The sequence below is a fragment of the Chelmon rostratus genome, chromosome 3 (genome assembly GCF_017976325.1).
Source record: "Chelmon rostratus isolate fCheRos1 chromosome 3, fCheRos1.pri, whole genome shotgun sequence".
NCBI lineage: Eukaryota > Metazoa > Chordata > Actinopteri > Chaetodontiformes > Chaetodontidae > Chelmon > Chelmon rostratus.
The window spans coordinates 30788513-30808885 of record NC_055660.1 but is presented as its reverse complement, the minus strand read 5'-3'; the positions used below and the strand labels follow the sequence as shown (position 1 = coordinate 30808885).

At 42.5% G+C, this 20373-nt stretch overlaps 1 protein-coding gene across 1 annotated transcript; it reads right to left on the bottom strand.

The window, feature by feature from the left end:
• Positions 1 to 903: 903 nt before the first annotated feature.
• Positions 904 to 18491, bottom strand: LOC121627765 (ankyrin repeat and SOCS box protein 5-like). Its single transcript, XM_041966820.1, has 7 exons — positions 18330 to 18491; positions 11436 to 11515; positions 4104 to 4211; positions 3767 to 3920; positions 2194 to 2328; positions 1359 to 1550; positions 904 to 1210 (listed from the first exon to the last, which is right to left on the bottom strand). Exons 1-7 carry the CDS (start codon positions 18469 to 18471, stop codon positions 1083 to 1085), a joined length of 939 nt encoding a protein of 312 aa, XP_041822754.1. The 5' UTR covers positions 18472 to 18491; the 3' UTR covers positions 904 to 1082.
• Between the last annotated feature and the right edge of the window lie 1882 nt (positions 18492 to 20373).

The window sequence follows — 20373 nt, the reverse complement described above, 5'->3', positions numbered from 1 at the left end:
ATTGTAAAGACTGTGGCTCCTTGCTGTAAAGCCAACATCATTTAGAAATGCAAAGATAAAACTCCCCCGTGAATACTATGGAGGAAAGGAAAGGCCAAGCAGGTAATGACAACTGAATTCTACACACAATTGAATCTAAAATAATGGAGAGTACTCAGGCAGTCTGGAGGGCGGAATGACAGTAACAAAACACTACAATAATAAATTATTTTAGAGTTAGTTTAGTTTGTCTTTGTAAATCTCTGTGTTGTAAATTCCAACACAATTTGATCACTGCATAGGGAGGGTTTGGATCATAACACTTACTCATACCTCACAGCATCACCTCTCAGACGTCATTCAAAATGTCGCAATTCCATAGACAAACGCCTCACCACTACCTAACTAACAAATGGGGTTTAGGCTGCTTCACAGACCCTTTGTCTTGAACTCAGAATCTTCCTGGACTACTAGCTAAATGTATGTCTGTGTGTGCAATCAACCATAAATTAATATTCACACAATGTAACCCTAAATAAATCAACTTTTGTCAATGTTGACAAAATACACAGTGTAATCTTAAATGCAGTCAACTGAACGGTCTACTAGCCCCATATGCACTTTTAGCAAACTTTTGTAACCTTTTTCATGCTAACTGATGAGAGTGTGTTGGACAGGTTACTGATGTAATGTCATGGATCATCTATTGGTATTTACCTATACATAAACACATGAAGACAAGCACTTACCAATGGAAAATAAATTCCAATATTCGCAAAATTACATATTGTGGTTAAAATGAGTCCAAAGTCTGGATCAGCTGTCATTATCGGTCAGACAAAAAAATAAATAAAAAAATAAAGCACCATTGAATAAACGTATAAAATCAGAGACATGTGCCATTATGCCAGTAGAGTAGTGTTTAACTCTTGAGTGTACTTTAATTTAGTGATGTTGCAGTAGACATATTCAACCATACAGTGTAAACCATGGTGATATTTGAACATAAAATGTGATTAATAAGGGGCTCGGCACATTCAAATGTAAGAACTTAAAAGAAATTGCATCTGAATCACTGTCACGCTGCATGTGTGCCCATCATCCTATTTGTGTTCTAGATAGTTAGTGAGAAGTGAAGGGAGAGGAAGGACGGGGAGCAGCTTTAGTCTGGATCGACCAATCAGATTCCTGATCTGGATACGACACAACTGGCAGAGACTCCTTGGAGAAACTAGAGAGAAACAAAGTGATTTCCTTATTATTATTATTATTATTAGTAGTAGTAGTAGTAGAAGTATTGTGATACATCTCAGCTTGAATTTCGAGTCACTCTATGCATCAGTATTGGTTGTCACCACATTACCTCCATATTGCAGTACCTTCAAATGTTAGTAGCAGCTGTTGTGTTTTTCCACCAGGAGGCGCTAGCTCCACAGGTCGCTGATTGTTACAGTCTCTGACGTTGATATCAGCTCCATAATCCAGTAATACTGACACCTGATCAGCACTGTCCTGCCTGACAGCTGCATGCAGAGGACTGTCACCTCCTCTGCCTGCATTAACATTGGCTCCTAGAGTGGACAAGGTCAATGGGAGAGAAGAGGACAGGGTAGGAAGAGAGGAAAATGTAATAAATATAAATGTAGTCATATTGTAGATAAAATATAAAAGAACACAGCGTTATATGCCATGGATCAGAGCAGAATTGCACTCTGCACAGAGTTCAGAAGAATATAATGAAAACATCACTTTCACAGAGGAACAGTAGTGGTTCCAAAATTAGGGGCCAGGACTAACAATAGGGATAATCCTGTCATAAGAAGACAAACTTCCTGTTAAATACTGACTACTTTCACCTCATCAGGCCTCTAAAAACACACGAAGGCCATAACCTGTGATGAGGGGTCACAAAAAAACATATTTCAATTTTAAGGGAGCACAATCCAAACGAATTAGAGCATTGGAATCTATGCAGTAATCTGCAATAGACTGAGTACAATCCAGGGATGATTTCTGATGGTCAGGAAGACTACCAGATTATTATCATCCGTAAGGAATTATACATACATTGTATTTTTTTATACAACATTCTGACCAAACTTGCCAAAACAATGGCAGCTTGTATAAAACTGCAAGCACCTGCTCCCTGTACAGGAGGTAATACAGGTGCGCTACAAGTTGAAATGGTAGAAAGCTGCAGTAAATGAGACACACCTTTGTGCAGCAGAATCTTTGAGCAGGCTGTGTGTCGATGTAGACAGCTCATGTAGAGAGGAGAGCCCAAGTGGGACACATCATAGTCTGGGTCTGCTCCATGAGACAACAGGAACTCTACACACTGGTTATTGCCTGCACACACACACACACACACACACACAATGATAAAACATTCATAACTTCCAAAGTAATATGTTTAGATTGAAGTGTAACTATAGAGTACATTTGCTGGTATAAACAGTGTTTACACCAGGACCTTTGTGTGTAGGATTTAAGTGGGTGTACTGGAAGAAATGGAATTTAATTTTCAGAAGTATATTTCCATGAGTGTATAATTACCTGAAAATAAGAATCATTGTATTTTTGTAATCTTAGAATGAGCTCTTTATATTTACAGAATGCGCCAAATTGCTCCCCTATATTTCTACAGCAATGTTGGATGTACAAAAGCAATGCATTGAAGTAATGAATTACCTTTTACCAGTTATTATGTAATATAACACACTGTGAACGAAAATTCTAATATTATTCCTGTTACCATGTCACATAACTCTTTACCACTAGCAATTGAGCAATGAACAACTATCATCTAATTTACCTGTTCCAGAAAAATACCAAAATAATTTGACATTATCATCAGTCTATACAGCTGGTGTCAAGAAATGTACCGGGTACCCCAGTAATGGTTAAAAAAGGTTTGCATTTTGGAATATAAAACAGCAAACTTAACAAACTACTCAGTCCAGCATGGCATGATGGGAAATGTGGGTCATCACTATAGCTGTGAGTATGTCTGTAAGCATGTGTGTATGTGACTGTCTATGTCCAGAGAGCAGCAAACTCTGCTGCAAAATGTACGTTTATGCACAGATTGTCGAAAAATAGACTTGAAGTGTAGATAAACACTTTGGCTGTAGTTTCACCACAGACACATCTGAGCTGGGCCGGTGCAGACGGCTGCAGAGAGAGAGCGCATCTGTTGTGTGAGAGTTGGAAAAACACGTCTGATAAATATTTGCCAGCGAAATCCCTGTCAAAAGCAACCATAAGGTATTATGTAAAGTAACTTATGACTTTAAAATGACAGTAACAATTAATATGTACTATATTATATCTTAAGAGTAACTTACCCAACACTGTTCTACAGTAGCCTGAACAGGCTACTTGAGAGAGTCTTTTATGTTTTTTTGCATTTTTAGTGGCCACTAAATACCACCAGCCTAGGTTCTCCTACATGCTGGGAAAGGGAGGGTGAGACAAGGGGTATTCAGTTGGTTGCAAACTGCAACCTCATTGCTAGATGTCACTAAATGCAACACACTTATCCTTTTAAATATTACAACCTGACCTATGCTGTAAATGTTGTAGCAGCCTTTAGCTGATCAGTTTCATGATGAAAATACCACCGTGCAGAGGTGAGTTATTCAGTCAAATTCTACCAAAATCTGGTGATGTGGTGTTTGAGATAGATGGACACCTGGACAAACACACAGATTAATCCAACTATATGGATAATGAGCTGGCAGTGATACACTGTGTACAAGGTCCCTGCTCTGAGTACAGTATTCACCTCTCTTGCAGGCTTCGTGTAGAGCTGAGGGGAAGTGTGTGTGTGGCGTGTGTGTGTGTGCTCCCTTCTGCAGTAGCAGTTCCATACAACCGACACTTCCAGAGGCACAACAGTTGTACAGAGGAGTGACACCATCGATGGAAGCAGCATTGACCTAGACACAGACATACATGTGAGCAGTACAGTACAGTTAGTACATCAACTAACACACACACACACAAAACATATTGGTGTACAAATGCAAATGACACTGTCAATAGCTGTATAATGGCTAATGTGTGTTAGGGTGGACACGTGGTGAACTTAAAATAATGGTGCCGATAAGAGGAATACTTACATTAGCTCCAGCATTTATTAATGCTCTGACACAGGCTACATGTCCTGACAGGCAGGCTTCATGGAGAGGGGTCACATGGTCAATGGTGACAATGTTGGCGTGATATCCCTAAAAATGAAAGCATACAGCATTATGTCTTCAGTTGTTTAAGAAGCCTTGTTTGTATCAGTCTTTCTGGTTTGAATGAATTCTGAGTAAATGATGGTGACTGGTGTATGGGCATATTTCCCAGATTTAAATTTCTGTGTTTGGGTTTGCTCTTGTACGAGAAGAACATCGTGCCAAACTCCATGTAGGGCTGGCAAATTTTTCAACTCAGGTTGGAGTAAGATTCAGTATCATGAAGTCGGTGTATAGCCATCTTAGTGCTGCACTCTCTTGTATTTCAAAAATCATCCAGCTCACTGTGCTAGCCTCCACCTGTCAGCGGACAACAAACTTCCGAACAGACAGGAAGCAGCAGGTGAGGCTGGGGAAAATCACATCCAGCACCTGGACCATCAGCACTAGAGCCCCCCAAGGATATGTGTCCTCCCCCTCCTCTTCTCTCTCTACACCAACGACTGGACCTTAGGAGACCCATCTGTTAAACTTCTGAAGTTTGAAGACAACACAACAGCCATCAGCCTCACCCAAGATGGTAACGAGTCTGTATACAGATGGGAGGTCAAACAACTAGTCCTCTCATATAGTCATAACAACCTGGAGCTGAACACGCTCAAAAGTGTGGAAATAGTGGACTTCGAGAGGAGCCCCTCAACACTGCCCCCATCACCATTCTCAACAACATTGTTTCCACCGTTGAAACTTTCAGGTTTCTGGGATCCACTCCATGGACCTATGGTGGACTTCAACATGCGCTAACATGCCTTCCATTCAGGACTTAGGACTGAGGAAACACTGACTGAGGAAACAGGCAGGAAGCATCACTGCAGACCCCTTGCATTCACAGACACAACCTGTTCTAGCTTCTCCCCTATGGTAGACAGTACAGATCACTTTATTTTTTATAGTGTACTGTGCTCCTGGTCCTTATTCTGAATTTATATCTGAATTCTCAAAGTTTAGGCTTAGTCCTTAAAACAAGTGATCACTGTAGTTGATTTTTATATTCATGTGGAAAATGATAATGTGCCTTAGTACAACATTGATCTCATTATTAGACTCAGTTGACTTCTGTCAGAGTGTGCTTGGACCTAACCTCAACCTTGTCCTGAGATATGGCATTGAAATTGAACACTTAATAGGCTCTTCACAGAATCCTATTTTATCAGAACATCATTCATTACTTTTGAATTTAGGAACAACCACCATTAGGCAAAAAGTTCTACACCAGATGCCTATCTGATAGTGATGTAGCTAAATTTAAGGATAAGGATGTGATCCCATCAGCAGACCTATATATATATACATATACTGTTATATATATCAGATATAAATTCAATGCCATGTCTCAATATGACAGAGGATTCCAATGCTAACTTTAGTCCCTCCCAAATTGATCATCTGGTTGATAGTGCTACAGGTTCATTGCATATGACACTTGACTCTATTGACCCTCTAAAAAAGAAGATAATAAAACAGAGGAGGTTAGCTTCATGGTATACCCCCCAAACCCACAAATTAGAGCAAACATTGCATAAACTTGAAAGGAAATGGCGTTCCATTAATTTGGATGAGTTTCGTTTTGATTGGCAAGACAGTCTTAAACATACAGGAAAGCCCTCCGTGGTGCCAGAGCAGCCTATTACAATTCACTCAGGAAAATGGAGGAACATAAGAATAATCCCAGGTTTCTCTTTAGCACTGTAGCCAGGCTGACAGAGAGTCACAATTCCAATGAACCATGTATTTCCCTTGCCCTCAGTCGTAAAGACTTCATGGGCTTCTTAATGATAAAATTCTTCCTATTAGAGACAAAATTCATCACCTCCTGCCCTCAGTAGGTACCAATTTATCTTCAAATGCAGAAACCATAGAAATAGCTATTAAACCTGTCATATATTTAGAACGATTTTCTCCTGGTGACCTTCACCAACTAATTTCAACAATTTCTTCATCAAAATCATCAACCTGTATTTTAGACCCCATTCAAGATGACTCTTCTTTATTTGATATGATTAACCTGTCTTTAACATCAGGCTATGTAACGCAGTACTTAAAAGTAGTGTAATGAAACCTCTTTTTAAAAAGCCTACTCCTGATCCAGTGGTTCTTGCCGACAATAGACCTATATCTAACCTTCCCTTTCTCTCTAAAACTCTCAAAAAAGCAGTTGTTAATCAGCTGTGTGAATTTCTACATAACAATAGCTTATTTGAGGATTTCCAGTCAGCATTTAGAGTGCATCATAGCACAGAGACAGCAATGGTTAAGTTACAAACGACCTTCTAATTGCATCAGATGTATATCCTTATAATGCGAGTAATCGGGGCACCCGTGCATAGCCTCTATAAACGCATAATCTGCGGCGAAACTCGTTCATATTTCAATATTTTGTTATGATATGCTGGTGCTATTCCCCTCTGAGCCCGTGGTGGCATGTTATCAACATCCAGTGTCTCTAGACAACTACTTCTGACGTGGATGACGTCATTTTCGAGCGCCGCACGCTGCGAGCAACCAGCCACAACACGGCTAGCTCTGCGGCGGTCGGCTAGTTTAGCTGTAGTTAGCGACTGTTATTTTTCACAAAACGGATGAATATTTTTCCAACTCTGAGGTGGTGGATGATGACTTTGTTTACGATGGACGTCCTTACCGTTTTGAGCCAGAGTACACGGACGAGGAGCTTGTGAAAGGAGGACGCGGAGGCAGAGAGAGGAACAGCTGGCCAAACAACAAACGGCTGCGCGTCCACGAGTAGACGGTAACTGGTGGTGTTCTTGTGGACAATGTTCATCGATGACAACAGAGAAGGAATGCCTCTGTTGCTCAGAGTGGGATTTGCAGCCAGGAGATACGCGTCTGGATGTGTCGATAAATGTCTGTATCACAACACTGGAAGATTTCCGTGCAATGATAAACTTCTGGCAAACAAAACCAAGGCAAATAAACAATCTATACATGTGTGTAAGCTACTTACTCAATCAAAAGTTGCCCATTTGGTCCTGCAGGCTTTGGCTGGGTCTTCCAGTTCACTTTAGGGACACGAAAAAACGTCTCCACCACAGCCCGGTTTATCATTGCGCGGAAATCCTCCAGTGTTGTGATACAGACTTTTATTGACACATCCTCCTCTGTTGTCATCGATGAACATTGTCCACACCACCCCCCCACCCACACCAGGCTAGCACCACCCCCCAGCAAATAACAAAATGTACGGAAAGGACAGAAGAATAACAAAAAAACCTTTAGGGTCTGCTGAACAACTGGAGTAAATCTGAAAAGTCTTCAGCGATCTGAAGGCACTTCTGAATGAGAAGAAGAGGGCTTTCAGGTCTGGAGACAGAGAGGAGCAGAGGAGAGTGCAGCACAGACTCCGAGATATGCTGAGGACATGCAAGGACGACTACAGCAGGAAGCTGGAAGCCAAACTCCAACAGAACAGTGTGAGAGATGTGCGGACAGGAATGAAGCACATCACAGGGATGAAGGGGAAGGACAGGCAGACATCAGGGAGCCTGGACAGAGCAAACCAGTTTAACCTGTTTTTTAACAGGCCACCTCTCAGACGCCCCCTGCCTCCCACACACCCACACTGTCCCAAATGGCTAGCACCACCCCCCAGCATTCTCCTGCACAACACCTCTCCATCTGCTCCCCCTCCTTCTCCTCTTCCTCCCCTTCCCCCACTGAGGACACCAGCATTAACAACCCAACAGTGACTTCAGGCCAGGTAAAGAGGCAGCTGGAAAGACTCAATCAGCGAAAGGCAGCAGGCCCCGATGGCATCACACCCAGGATCCTGAAGACCTGTGCTAGCCAGCTGTCTCCTGTACTGGAACATCTGTTCAACCTGAGCCTGAGTCAGGAGAAAGTCCCGAAGCTGTGGAAGACGTCCTGCCTGGTTCCAGTCCCCAAGAAGCCGAGGCCATCTGACACAGCTGACTACAGACCAGTCGCCCTCACATCCCATGTGATGAAAGTCCTGGAGAGACTGGTCCTAGCCCAGCTGAGTCCACAGGTGAAGACATTCCTGGACCCCCTGCAGTTTGCCTATCAGCCCCATTTAGGAGTTGATGACGCTGTCATTTACCTGCTGCAACAAGCCCATATGCATCTGGATGGTGGAGGAGGTACTGTAAGAATCACATTCTTTAATTTCTCCAGTGCCTTCAACACCATTACACCTCTGCAATTGGGTGAGAAGCTGCGGGGGATGCGTGTTAACGACGCAGTGATCTCCTGGATTACTGACTACTTGACAGGCCGGCCACAGTTTGTCCGTCTGGGCAGCGGGCTGTCTGATGTGGTGGTCAGTGATACAGGAGCTCCACAGGGGACTGTGCTTTCTCCCTTCCTCTTCACCTTATGCACCACTGACTTTAAGTACAACTCTGAGTCATGTCACCTGCAGAAGTTCTCTGATGACTCAGCTGTTGTCGGGTGTATAAAAGAGGGAGAGGGGGGGGAGTACAGGACACTGATAGACAACTTTGTTGAGTGGTCCGAACAGAACCACATGCTGCTGCTGCACTGCAATTTCCCAGCTTGGGATAAATAAAGTATATCTATCTATCTATCTATCTATCTATCTATCTATCTATCTATCTATCTATCTAATTTTTCCAAATTGCAATTTTTTAGCTTCACTTTATGTGTAGTAGTAAAATACGTTTTAAAATCGGGATCTTTAAAAATATATGAGGGTGATAAATAATGAGGAGAATGTACATAAAGCTCTTGACATCCCTCTCCCTTTGCATGGCAAAACTACCATATACTGATTATTATAATAAGCAATTACATTTTTATTTCATTCCTTCGATAACAGTGAGGAGATTGCTATCCATAACTTCTTTGGGATTTTTAGAAATTTTAATTCCTACATAGGTTACAGTGTGTTTGATAGGAATATTACAGATTTCAGTAAGACCAGTGTTCTTTAGGGATAAAATTTACATTTTTTTCAAATTCAAATTCAAACTCAAACCCAAAACTTAAAAGAATTTGGATAGAGCAGATAGAGCCAAAAGAACGTCTTTATTACTTTTAAAAAATAGTGTTCAAATAGTATCATCTGCTATAAATTTTGAGTTATTTACCCAAAACGTTGATTCCTTTAAAAGAGTTCTGTAACATTAAATAGCTGTGTTTTGTGTGTACATTCCTCCTTCCACATCTCTCTCCCAACATTCACACATTATGTTAAGTGTCATTCCAGGGACAATAAGACACTGGATCTGCTGTATGCGAATGTGAAGGGCGCTTCCACCTCCGCCCCCTCCCCCACCTTGGGCGGTCTGATCACAACCTTGTTCATCTGCTCCCCCAATACACACCCAGGGTGCGAAAGGAACCTGCACAGAAGAGGACTGTGAAAGTGTGGACTGAGGAAATTTCATTGACATGTCATGCTCAATGACAATAAAGAATCTTGAATCTTGAATCTAATGAGAGACTGAGGGACTGTTTCCAGACCACAGACTGGATCATGCTGCTGCTCTTATGGAGATGACATTGACGGCCTCACACACTGCATTACAGACTACATCAACTTCTGTGTGGACAGCACTGTGCCAACTCGGAGGGTACGGTGCATTTCCAACAAATACCCCTGCCCTGAACCAGAACAAAAGGGCTTCTAACTCTGGGGACAGAGAGGAGCAGAACAGAGTCCAGCGCGAGCTACAATGGAGGATCAGGGGGGCCAAGAACAACGCCAGTGCTGGGCAGATGAATTAAATTGTTACTTCAACAGATTTGATTCTTCCCCCACCCCCTCTGCCCCCCTTCCTGCTCCCCCCCTTTTCACACGTCTCCAGCCAAGCAGGCACTTCCCTCCTTACCAGACTACCTTCACCTGACCCCTGCTCCTCCACACCTACACGGACTGTTCCCAGCACCACAGACCCGTCCCCCTGACCTCCCACCTCATGAAGACCATGGAGAGGCTCCTCCTCAGCCACCTCCACTCCATGGTGAGCCCTGGACCCGCTGCAGTTTGCCTACAGGCCCAAAAAGCGCAAAAATCTGTGCTTGAACACCAGTAAGATAAAGGAGATGGTGGTTGACTTCAGAAGTAGGACACTTACGCACTCACCAGTGAACATCCAGGGGGAGGACATTGAGAAAGTGGACAGTTTCAAGTACCTGGGTGTTCACCTTAACAATAAACTGGACTGGTCCCACAACACAGACAAGAGGGGCCAGAGTTGCCTCCACCTCCTGAGGAGAGTGAGGTCCTTCGGAGTGTGCAGACCCATGCTTAGCACTTTTTATGACTCTGTGGTAGCCACTATATACGTGTGTGCTTTTCTTTTCTTAAACTAACTGTACATAGGATACCTTATTTTCTTTTTCTTTTTACATTTGCACCTTTATTGTTCTTGTTCTTCCCATTGTTCTTATTTGCACCCTTATTGTTTTTATTTGCACCTCCATTTGCTGCTTGCATCCCCCCCACATGTGTTCTGAAGAGCTTCTGTAAGAGTGAATGTCTCCATTGTGAGATTAATAAAGTTTTATCTGATCTAATCTAATCTAACAGACACACATACCGCCATGGCACACAACAGAGGGGGCTTTCCTGTGACGTCAAAACCCGCTGAGTCTGTGTTGCAGTGTAAGTATGGAGATAACATTAGGTCTGGTTATGTGAGACTACACAAAAAGCCAGCACTGCTCGAGAGTGTGCTAATGCCAAATTCAACTGGCTAACTAGCGAAATAAACAGTAAAGCAACATAAAAAATTTCAAAAATTCAACGTTTGATGCCAGTATTGATCCATCCTTGAGCTTCAGTTTTCCTGTGAAGCCTTAGCTTAGTATTGCTCCCCAAAGGAGTGAGACATAAAATGATTAGCACACACAAAACAAAATAACTGTTAGCCTAAGAGTTCCCTAGTTGTTTGTGGAGACATTCCCTTCAAGTTATTCCACTGGGTCTTAACTTCTTTGGATGGTGGGAATAGATGAAAGCTTTTGTGTTGGTTCTCGCAGCCAACAACTGAGAAATTAGTGTGTGTTGCTCATGTAGTTGGTGTAACTCCAGTTCTATGAGTATGTACATGGCCCTCTACCTGTATGTTATCATAGCCACAGTAAAGTCAGTACAGTCACACTCTCTGTTTCTGACCTCTCTCTTCCCTAGACAGGAAACACCCCTCTCTCTCTCTGTGTTGTGCTCTGATTACAGGAGTGGAATCAGGTATGCAGGTTTTCATTTACCTGTGCCAGCAGAGTGCGCATGGCAAGCAGTCGACCCTGAGACGCTGCTTCATGGAGAGGGGAGCGATCTGCCCAGGACCCTGGACACAAACACACAGAGAGACAGTTATTTGTGATTTGAACATTTTTGTCTTTGGCAATCCCCCGGGTATAGTATTACATAAGATACTGTGGCTGAGTGGATACCATATGGACAATGGACACCACTCACCCTTAAGGTGAGTGGCAAACATGATCCAGTGCGGTGACCCAGCACTCACCTCTGTCTTCTTTACCAAAAGATTGGCTGGCCATCTTCAACTGTGAGGCAGGACCAGCATTGTTTTTGATTAATTTACAATGCTTTAATACAGAAGCTTCCACCCTACCTCACTTGAACTCTTTGCCATCACACAGCAGCTTTTCAAAGGCCTTATTTCAGATCTTGTTGTAAGTGTTTTTTAACTAGAATGTAATTTTATTTTTTAATTACTCTTGTAGTTAATTTATTATAAATACTTCATTGTATTTATTCATTACATTTATTATTTACTCCATAATATGTTTGTTATCCTGTATTTAAGCTATCATTCTTTTCTGTTTTTATTGTTAGCTGTTTTGTTTACAAGCATTGTTATACATCTGAGCACCATTGTAAATGAGGACAATTCCTCAATGGTCTCTTGTAACATAAAGTTTCATAATAAATCTTGTTGTAGTCGAAATGGTAGAGAGCTTTAAATATTTTCAATTCACCCTGGACAATAAACTGAGTTTGGTACAACACACCACTGACATCCATGACATCCAGTGCTGCCAACAAAGACTCTCTGTCATCCACAAACTGAAAGCACTTTCCGTCGCTGCCCACCTTCCACTGCTACTCTACAAAAGCATAGTTCAACCCATCCTCTTCTACTGCTCCCCCTGCTTCTAAATATGCCCCCACAAAGAATAGACTTACACAAATCACACACAAGGCCTCCAAGATCATTGGCCTGCCAACCTCCAACCTCCAAGACCTCAACAGCACAGCACTGCACGCAAAACACACGCCATAGCGCTTAACCCCATTCACCCCCTCTATCCACACTTTGTACGCCTCCCATCTGGTCGCCGTTACAGGTCACTGTCATGGAAAAAAGTGAAGTTCAGCAGGAGTCTTGCCCCCTCTGCCATAACAGAACTGAATAGAAGATCCAAATTGTAATGTGCCTTGAGTTTGTGTTTGATGTATTCTGTCTAGTTTGATGTATGTATGTATTCTTGAGGCTGTACAGAAGGTGGAAATTTTTTTCCTTGTAAAGGACGAATATATATATATATATATATATATATATATATATATATATATATATATATATATATATATATATATATATATATATATATATATAAAATCTGGCCAAAACCGGCACCAACCATGGGAAACCAAGCACGCACAAACACAAGCCAAATCCAACAGTCCCCAGTGGACAAGTGGCAGTACTTCCAAACTGTGTTCAGACATACAAATACACAGAATGAATTAACAAAAACAAGGCTACACTTCTGAAGGCTGTGATGTGCTGCTGTCAACAAGGGAGTTTCCAGTAAGCAGTCAACTGTAGCTTGTCCAATGCAAGCCGAAGACAGGAAACAGTCCAGATATTCCAACAACGTCCATCAATAAGCCCAAAGCCCAAATAAGATGTCTGGAATACCTACATTTTCCATAAACTGATATTTTTACTTCAGGTTCATTTTAAACATGACTTGGGTAATGAAATGTTGTCTGTTAACATTTAGGTTCAACATATATGAAACATGCTCTTGTGTTTAACACAAGACTGTTCAGAAAGTAATCTTTGTGTCACATCTACAGGTATATAACACCAACAGTTACCTTATTCAAAAATGTAATACATCAGGATGCTGATCAGAAATGATCCATTTGAAAAAGCTTGCACAGCAGATCTTTCTATTTCAAATTCATGACACTCAGAAATTAGGTTTTATGAATGCCATTTGATGTCGAGTTTAATGGCATTGCCTCCTTTCTCGCTAACTGTCACAGATCAATGTAGATAATCCACCAGCCATGGCAGGCATTACCATCGGTAATAATCCCACTAACTTTGCCAACTTTCCGCTGTTGTGAAGCAAAGGCAGCTTCAAGGTGCTTCACCTTTTCAGCACAGTTGCTCCCTGGACGTATGTGTTAGCATGTTTTGTCTGGTAGTGTCTCTTTACATTGAATTCCTTATACAAGGCAACAGTCAAGGGTGGAATCAGGTTGTCAAGAGTGCCCTGCACCAGAAACAAATGTCAGACACATGCAGTATTGGGGGCTAAGGCATTACAGTAATATATTAATTTTGTGACTCACATTCTGACTAATTTCTGGCATTCATCAGTAAATCACTATATAAGTCATCTACTAGTATTCAAGAGATGAGTCAAGAACTCTCAATTATCACCGACTTGACAGCTGGTGTCAAAAAGGGTAATGTTGCCATCCACATCACCAATGGTTAAACCTATAAACCAGAAACAAAAACCAGGATGTTTTACAGGCATCGGGCATTACAAACACCCCTATATAACACTAATGTTCCAAAATAACATTTGCATTTTGGAATACAAAACTCCAAATTTAACAATCTACTTAGTCCACCACAGCATGAAGGAAAATGGGGGCCATCGCTATAGCTCCAGCTTTCAGCAAACTTAGTGCAAAAGAGTGTGTATGCAGCTGTCTCTGTGCAGAGAGCAGCACACTCTACTCTGCATATTGCAAAATGTAGATAAATGTATTTATTCAGTGCCTTGTTTTTGTGCATAAACCTCACGTTTATGCACCTATTGTTGAAAAAATAGGCTTGAAGCGTAAATAAATGCCTCAGGTCGAAACGGTCAAAACAAGCCTGATAAAGCTAGTCAGCGAAATCCCTGTCAAAAGCATCATAAGATAAGACAACGTTGTCATAGAGACCAGTGCTGAGGCTGTACTGATAACAGTAATTGTTGTAAAGGAAGGCGGGGCCAAGGGTGATTTACGGCTGCTGTAAGGTGTGTGACAGATCACGTTCTGGCAGTAAACATGACAGACCTAAAAGTCATTTGTGAGACTCTTATTTAGCACATAATAACAATACATGGTACCAGGAATTATTAACTCACGATAAGGACACGCTACGACGATGGAGGGGATAAAGCCGCCCGCTAATCTACAGCTGGATGGGAATGTGGATGAAAATTGGCGGTCCTTCAAGCAACGTTTTCTTCTCTACCTCACGGCAATTGGGGCCTCGTCTAATTCAGGAGAACGTAATGTGGCTTTGTTGCTGACAGTGGCTGGCCCGCAGGCTATTGAGGTGTATAATACGTTCCTGTTGGATGATAAAAAAGATGATCTGGACACGGTGCTGGGACTTTTCGATGACTACTGCACACCCCGGAAAAATGAAGTCTATGAGAGATATGGTTTTCGCTCTCGTATGCAGAAACAGGGTGAGTCCTTCGGTGCTTTTTTAACTGACTTGAAGACCAAAGCACAAACACGTAACTTTGGAGAACTTGAGGACTCAATGATACGTGATCAAGTCGTGTTTGGTATAAATGACAAGCGGGTGAGAGAAAAGATGCTGAGCAACAGTAATCTCATGTTGGAAGGTGCCGTGAAACTTTGTCACGTGAGTGAACTTTCTGCCATGCACGCAAAAACTTTTGGACAGAGTAACACCGCAGCAATGGGCACGAGTACAATGTCAATGGGTACGAGCACGCTGGGATTGGAGAACATGTCGGTGGACATCATAACCAAAAAGGACACGGGAGGGCGTGCAGAGCCACAGAATGTGATGCCTTACGACTGCAGACGGAGCGCTGCCCTTCACATACTCCATCAAACTGAGAGAGGATGCGCAGCCTGTGATCCACACACCCAGAAGAGTCCCGGTAGCTCTCTGTGACAGACTGAAGGCAGAATTAGACCGCAGGGAGAGCCTGGCTGTCATAAAGAGGGTAGAAGAGCCCACTGACTGGGTAAATTCTATGGTCTGTGTTAACTCAAAGAAAAATGGCAAACTCTGTGTTTGCATGGACCCGAAGGACCTTAATGCAAACATTAAAAGAGAACACTATCAGATACCAAAAAGGAAGGAAATAATTAGTGAAATGACTGGAGCAAAATACTTTTCTAAGATGGATGCCTCACATGGTTTTTGGCAACTAAAGATTGATGAGGAGAGCGCCAAGCTGTGCACCTTTAATACTCCATTTGGCAGGTACTCATACCAACATTTGCCCTTTGGAATTAGTTCTGCCCCTGAAATCTTCCACCGTGCAATGGAACAAATCATTGAGGGGCTGGACGGTGTGCGGGTGTATGTGGATGATCTGGTTGTGTGGGGTGCCACAAAGGAAGAGCATGACACCAGACTGGAGAAGACACTCAAGAGGATACAGGAGTGTAGACTCAAATTAAACAGAGAAAAATGTCAGTTCAGTGTCAGTGAAATCTCTTGGAGACAAGATCACCACGCCTGGAGTTCAACCAAAAGAGGTAAAAGTAAAAGCTATACATGACATGGAGAAGCCAAAAGACAGAAAAGGGGTGCAGAGGGCCCTTGGAATGCTGAACTATCTAGGGAAATTTGTGCCAAATTTAACTGTGAAAACTGCTAATCTGAGAAAGCTATTACATCATGAGACACAGTTCCAGTGGGCAAATGAACATGACGCAGAATGGAAGGAACTGTTAAGTGCTCTAGCAAGTGAACCCCTACTTAAGTTTTTCTGTCCTGAAAAGAAAACAAAAGTTTCTACAGACGCCTCAAAAGATGGTCTAGGGGCTGTCCTCCTCCAGGAGGATGAGGGGGCGTGGCATCCAGTAGCGTATGCATCACGCTCAATGACAGATAAAGAGTGCAGATATGCACAAATAGAAAAGGAATGCCTTGGTTTGCCTTTTGGCTGTGAAAAATGTCATATTTACATTGATGGACTTCCTAAGATTATGCAGCATTGCCGGCCCCAAAAGAACAGCTGTCGAAGATAGCCACAGAAACAGCAAAGAACCCCATTCTGCAGAAGGTGATGTAAATCTTAGAGAGGGATGGAAGAAGGGGTCATGTTAACAATATTATCACATTCAGACAGAGCTCTCTGTGGTGGACAGACTTCTGCTTAAATGTGACAGGATTGTCGTGCCCACATCAATGCGTAGTGAGATGCTCACCAGGATACACGAAGGGCACCTGGGTGCAGAAAAGTCAAAAAGGAGAGCATGTGAGGCCCTTTACTGGCCAAATATGAACTCTGATATTGACCAGCTGGTCAGTGAGTGTGCTACATGTCAGGAGCATCATTACAAACAAACAAAGGAACCCCTCATTACTACAGAGCTCCCATCACAGCCTTGGGAGAAGGTAGGAACTGACATATTTCACCATGATGGTAAAGACTATCTGCTAGTAACAGATTACTATTCAAATTATCCCCATACATATCTATTACCCAGCATCACATCAAGAGCTGTAATAAATCAGCTGTAGGCAATCTTTTCCAGGCAGGGCATCCCACTAACTCTGGTTTCTGACAATGGTCCCTGCCAGTCATGAGTTTCAGGTGTTTGTGTCAGAGTATGAGTTCAATCATGTAACTTCCAGTCCTCTTTATCTGCAAGCCAACGGCTGAGAAAGGAGTACAGATTGTGAAAAGACTATTAAAAAAGGCAGCGCATAGCAATACTGTGAGAGAAGACTACAACAGATTCAAAAGGTATCTCATGATCGCACAGCCGTTGCTCTAAAGCCACTACAGGACAAGGATGTAGTTCGCATGGAAGGACCTGGGTCGTGGGACAGAAGAGCCGTTGTTCTGCAACAGGTTGCTCCCAGGTCATACAATGTCATGACAGAGAATGGTGATGTCTTTAGCAGAAACAGGAGGCATCTGCTGAAAACCGCAGAGCCATGGCAACCACAGGTGGTCAGAGAGGATGACCCAAGGCTGGAGAACAGGCTAAACAAGCAGGGAACAGGAGCAAGGGCACAAAAAGATGAAGGACATGATAGTGACAATCTAACAGAAGTCCCGTGCCATGCAGAGGAGATGGTAGGAGACACATCCAAATGATGCAACAGTCCATGCAGCTACGCAGGTCAGAGTGGACCAGAAAGCCTGTGGTTAAACTGGACCTGTAGTTGTGACTTCAGAGACTATAACAGTCATTGACTCTTGGGCTTGGGTAGTATTCATAATTGCCTGCTATGTTTCAAAAGGAGTGTTCATAAGTCACATGCAGATGTTTTAAAGGTACAGTTTATGCTGCTTGTGTTAATATGCCTTGCTTTGCTGTTATTTCAAAGGCAGCATTCATAAGTCACATGCAGATGTTTTAAAGGTACAGTTTATGTTGCTTTTTTATGCTTATTATTGTTCTTTCTTTTTTTATAAAAAGCTCTGTGTATGTTTATGAAGGGGGAAAATGTACTGATAACAAGAGGTGATTTACGGCTGCTGTAAGGTGTGTGACAGATCACGTTCTGGCAGTAAACATGACAGACCTAAAAGTAATTTGTGAGACCCCTATTTAACACATAATAACAATACAGAGGCTATGCTACATAATGTTATTATTATAGACAGTAACGTAACTGTAATATAAAACGTTGGTTATTTTGGTGAAAGTAACGCAGCAGTCCTGTAATCAGTAACGCATTACGCCACACAGACTGGAATGTTGTTCAGTAACTTTGTACTTCCAAATCATATTAACGAGCTACTACTATGTATTATATCACATTTTGAAAGCAACCTTCCCAACACTCGACATATTATTGCACAGCCCTCGCAGCTTCAAGGTCTGGTTCTGAATCCCAGCAGCACAAACAGCCCGTGCTTTTTACCACAGCACAACAGTTTACCGACCTTGGCTGGTCAGAATTCCCCAGCAGGCCCTCTTCTTCTCCGGGGCGTACTCGGGTGGTGCTCCGGGCTCAGCGTCTCTTTTCCTTGACATCTCAGGAGCTCCGATCGCAACCTCTAGCATGTTCACCATGCAAGACCTCATGTGGTGTCCGCTCAAATAACGCCGACTGCAGCAGAAGAGGGTGAATCAGCGCTGAGAGCGAGTGGAGCAATCTGATTGGCTGAAGGGCTTTGTTGTTGTTGTTGTGTTCAACGCACATGACCATCTCACATGCGCTCCCACGTGTGGACAAGGGACACAGTTTTTGTCCTTCAAGTGTACGAAACTACGCAAAGCCTTAGGCCTTCCGTACTTAGTGCATTTGCGCGTGTGTGCGCGCGCGAGCGTGGTCAGTGGCGGGCGAAGATGTATCTGACTGCTAAAACCGCACATGGAGTCTGATTTTTAACTCTTTGTGTTCTGCATAGGATTATCTCATCGAATCTCAGCAATTTTGACATGTGATCAGATTCCAATTTAGATATCCACCACACGCATTACATTTAGTACATTAGGGTTACTGATTCGGTATTGTTCAATAATGTGTGTCATCATAGCATTTTAAAGGTGATCTATTTATTGTTTTAAATAAAAGAGAGAGAGAGAGAGAGCAGAAATGAATATTGAACTATCCACAAAACGTCTGCTCTATCCCTTAATATGGACAACCTGGTCTGTAAGCAAGCTGGACGTTGTCACATGTACGGTATATCCTTCCTCCACCTCCAAGAATGTAAGTGGGATTTGCCATATACCTAGTTCATTTTTTCCACTTATTAGCATTTCCTTGGTCTTGGCCATATTCAAGAGCAGGTAATTGCTTCACACGACCCAAAAAGATTTAGCCTCTGAAGCCTCACAAACCACATAATCTGGTCTGATATCTGGTCCCTGAGGTGCACCACACCACTGACTGTACCAGATACACCAAATAACCAACATCAGTCCTATACATCAATCTAACTTTGAACAGCCTCTTTTTAAGCAAGGTTTTGTCAGTATGTACTGCCCCACACCCCCCAAACACACTTACGCAAACACACACACACACACACACACACACACACCAACAGACACACACACACAACCTAGCAGTGTAACTTAAGTAGCAACTGGTGTATATATAGACTGGAGCCACTGATTGCCACTTCCTAAATCTGTGGCAGCCTCAGTCTGAATTTCATGTACACACTGAAAAATAGAAGCTTAATTCACAATACTGCTCTTATTTGTTTCCCATTCATTTTGAAAGCAGTGCGCTTCGTGTGCATATACACACACACACACACACACACACACACACAGTAGCAGCATCAGATCAGATTCATGTTGGAACATGGGATGTGTTCTTCTCCAGTAGAGCAGAAGTAGATTAAGGGCCCAAATGCTATCCACATCAGTAAACATCTTCAGTTACAAAATCATAGTAGTGTTTCACCTGTTTAGGTTTTTCCCACTGCTACTAATAACAGAGTTCCCTGCTGGAAACACAGACACACACTGAATGTTAATAATCTGGTCCCTGTCAACCTTACTACCTCACCTTATCCCTAACCCTCTTCTTGGCCAGTCTTACTCCATATCCATCACTACTCCATCACTGCTCAGCAGTGGTTGTCAGTGTTAGGATCAGAGGCCTGCCCTTCCCTTCTTTCTAGTGTGTTGGTTGCCTTTTTTCCTTTTTGTCTTGTCTATGTCTCCCTGTCTGTCTGTGTGGGTGTGTTCTGCAGGTGGCAGGTAGCGGATCTGCCTCACCTACTCACTCCACCTAAAATAAGGTCTTCACCATGGCATTTAGAAAGTCATTGTTCCAGTTTATGGTCATTGTTCCAGGTCTTCAGCCTCCTATTTCTCCAACATCATTGCAACAAACCTTCATAGCACTCTTTTTAAAATAATTGAATCCAGAATTAGCCTTCTTCACTAGCAAAATAAATTAAATTAAACCTCAGATTGGTCATGCCACTGTAACAAATATAATTTTATTTCTCTGATATTTGTATT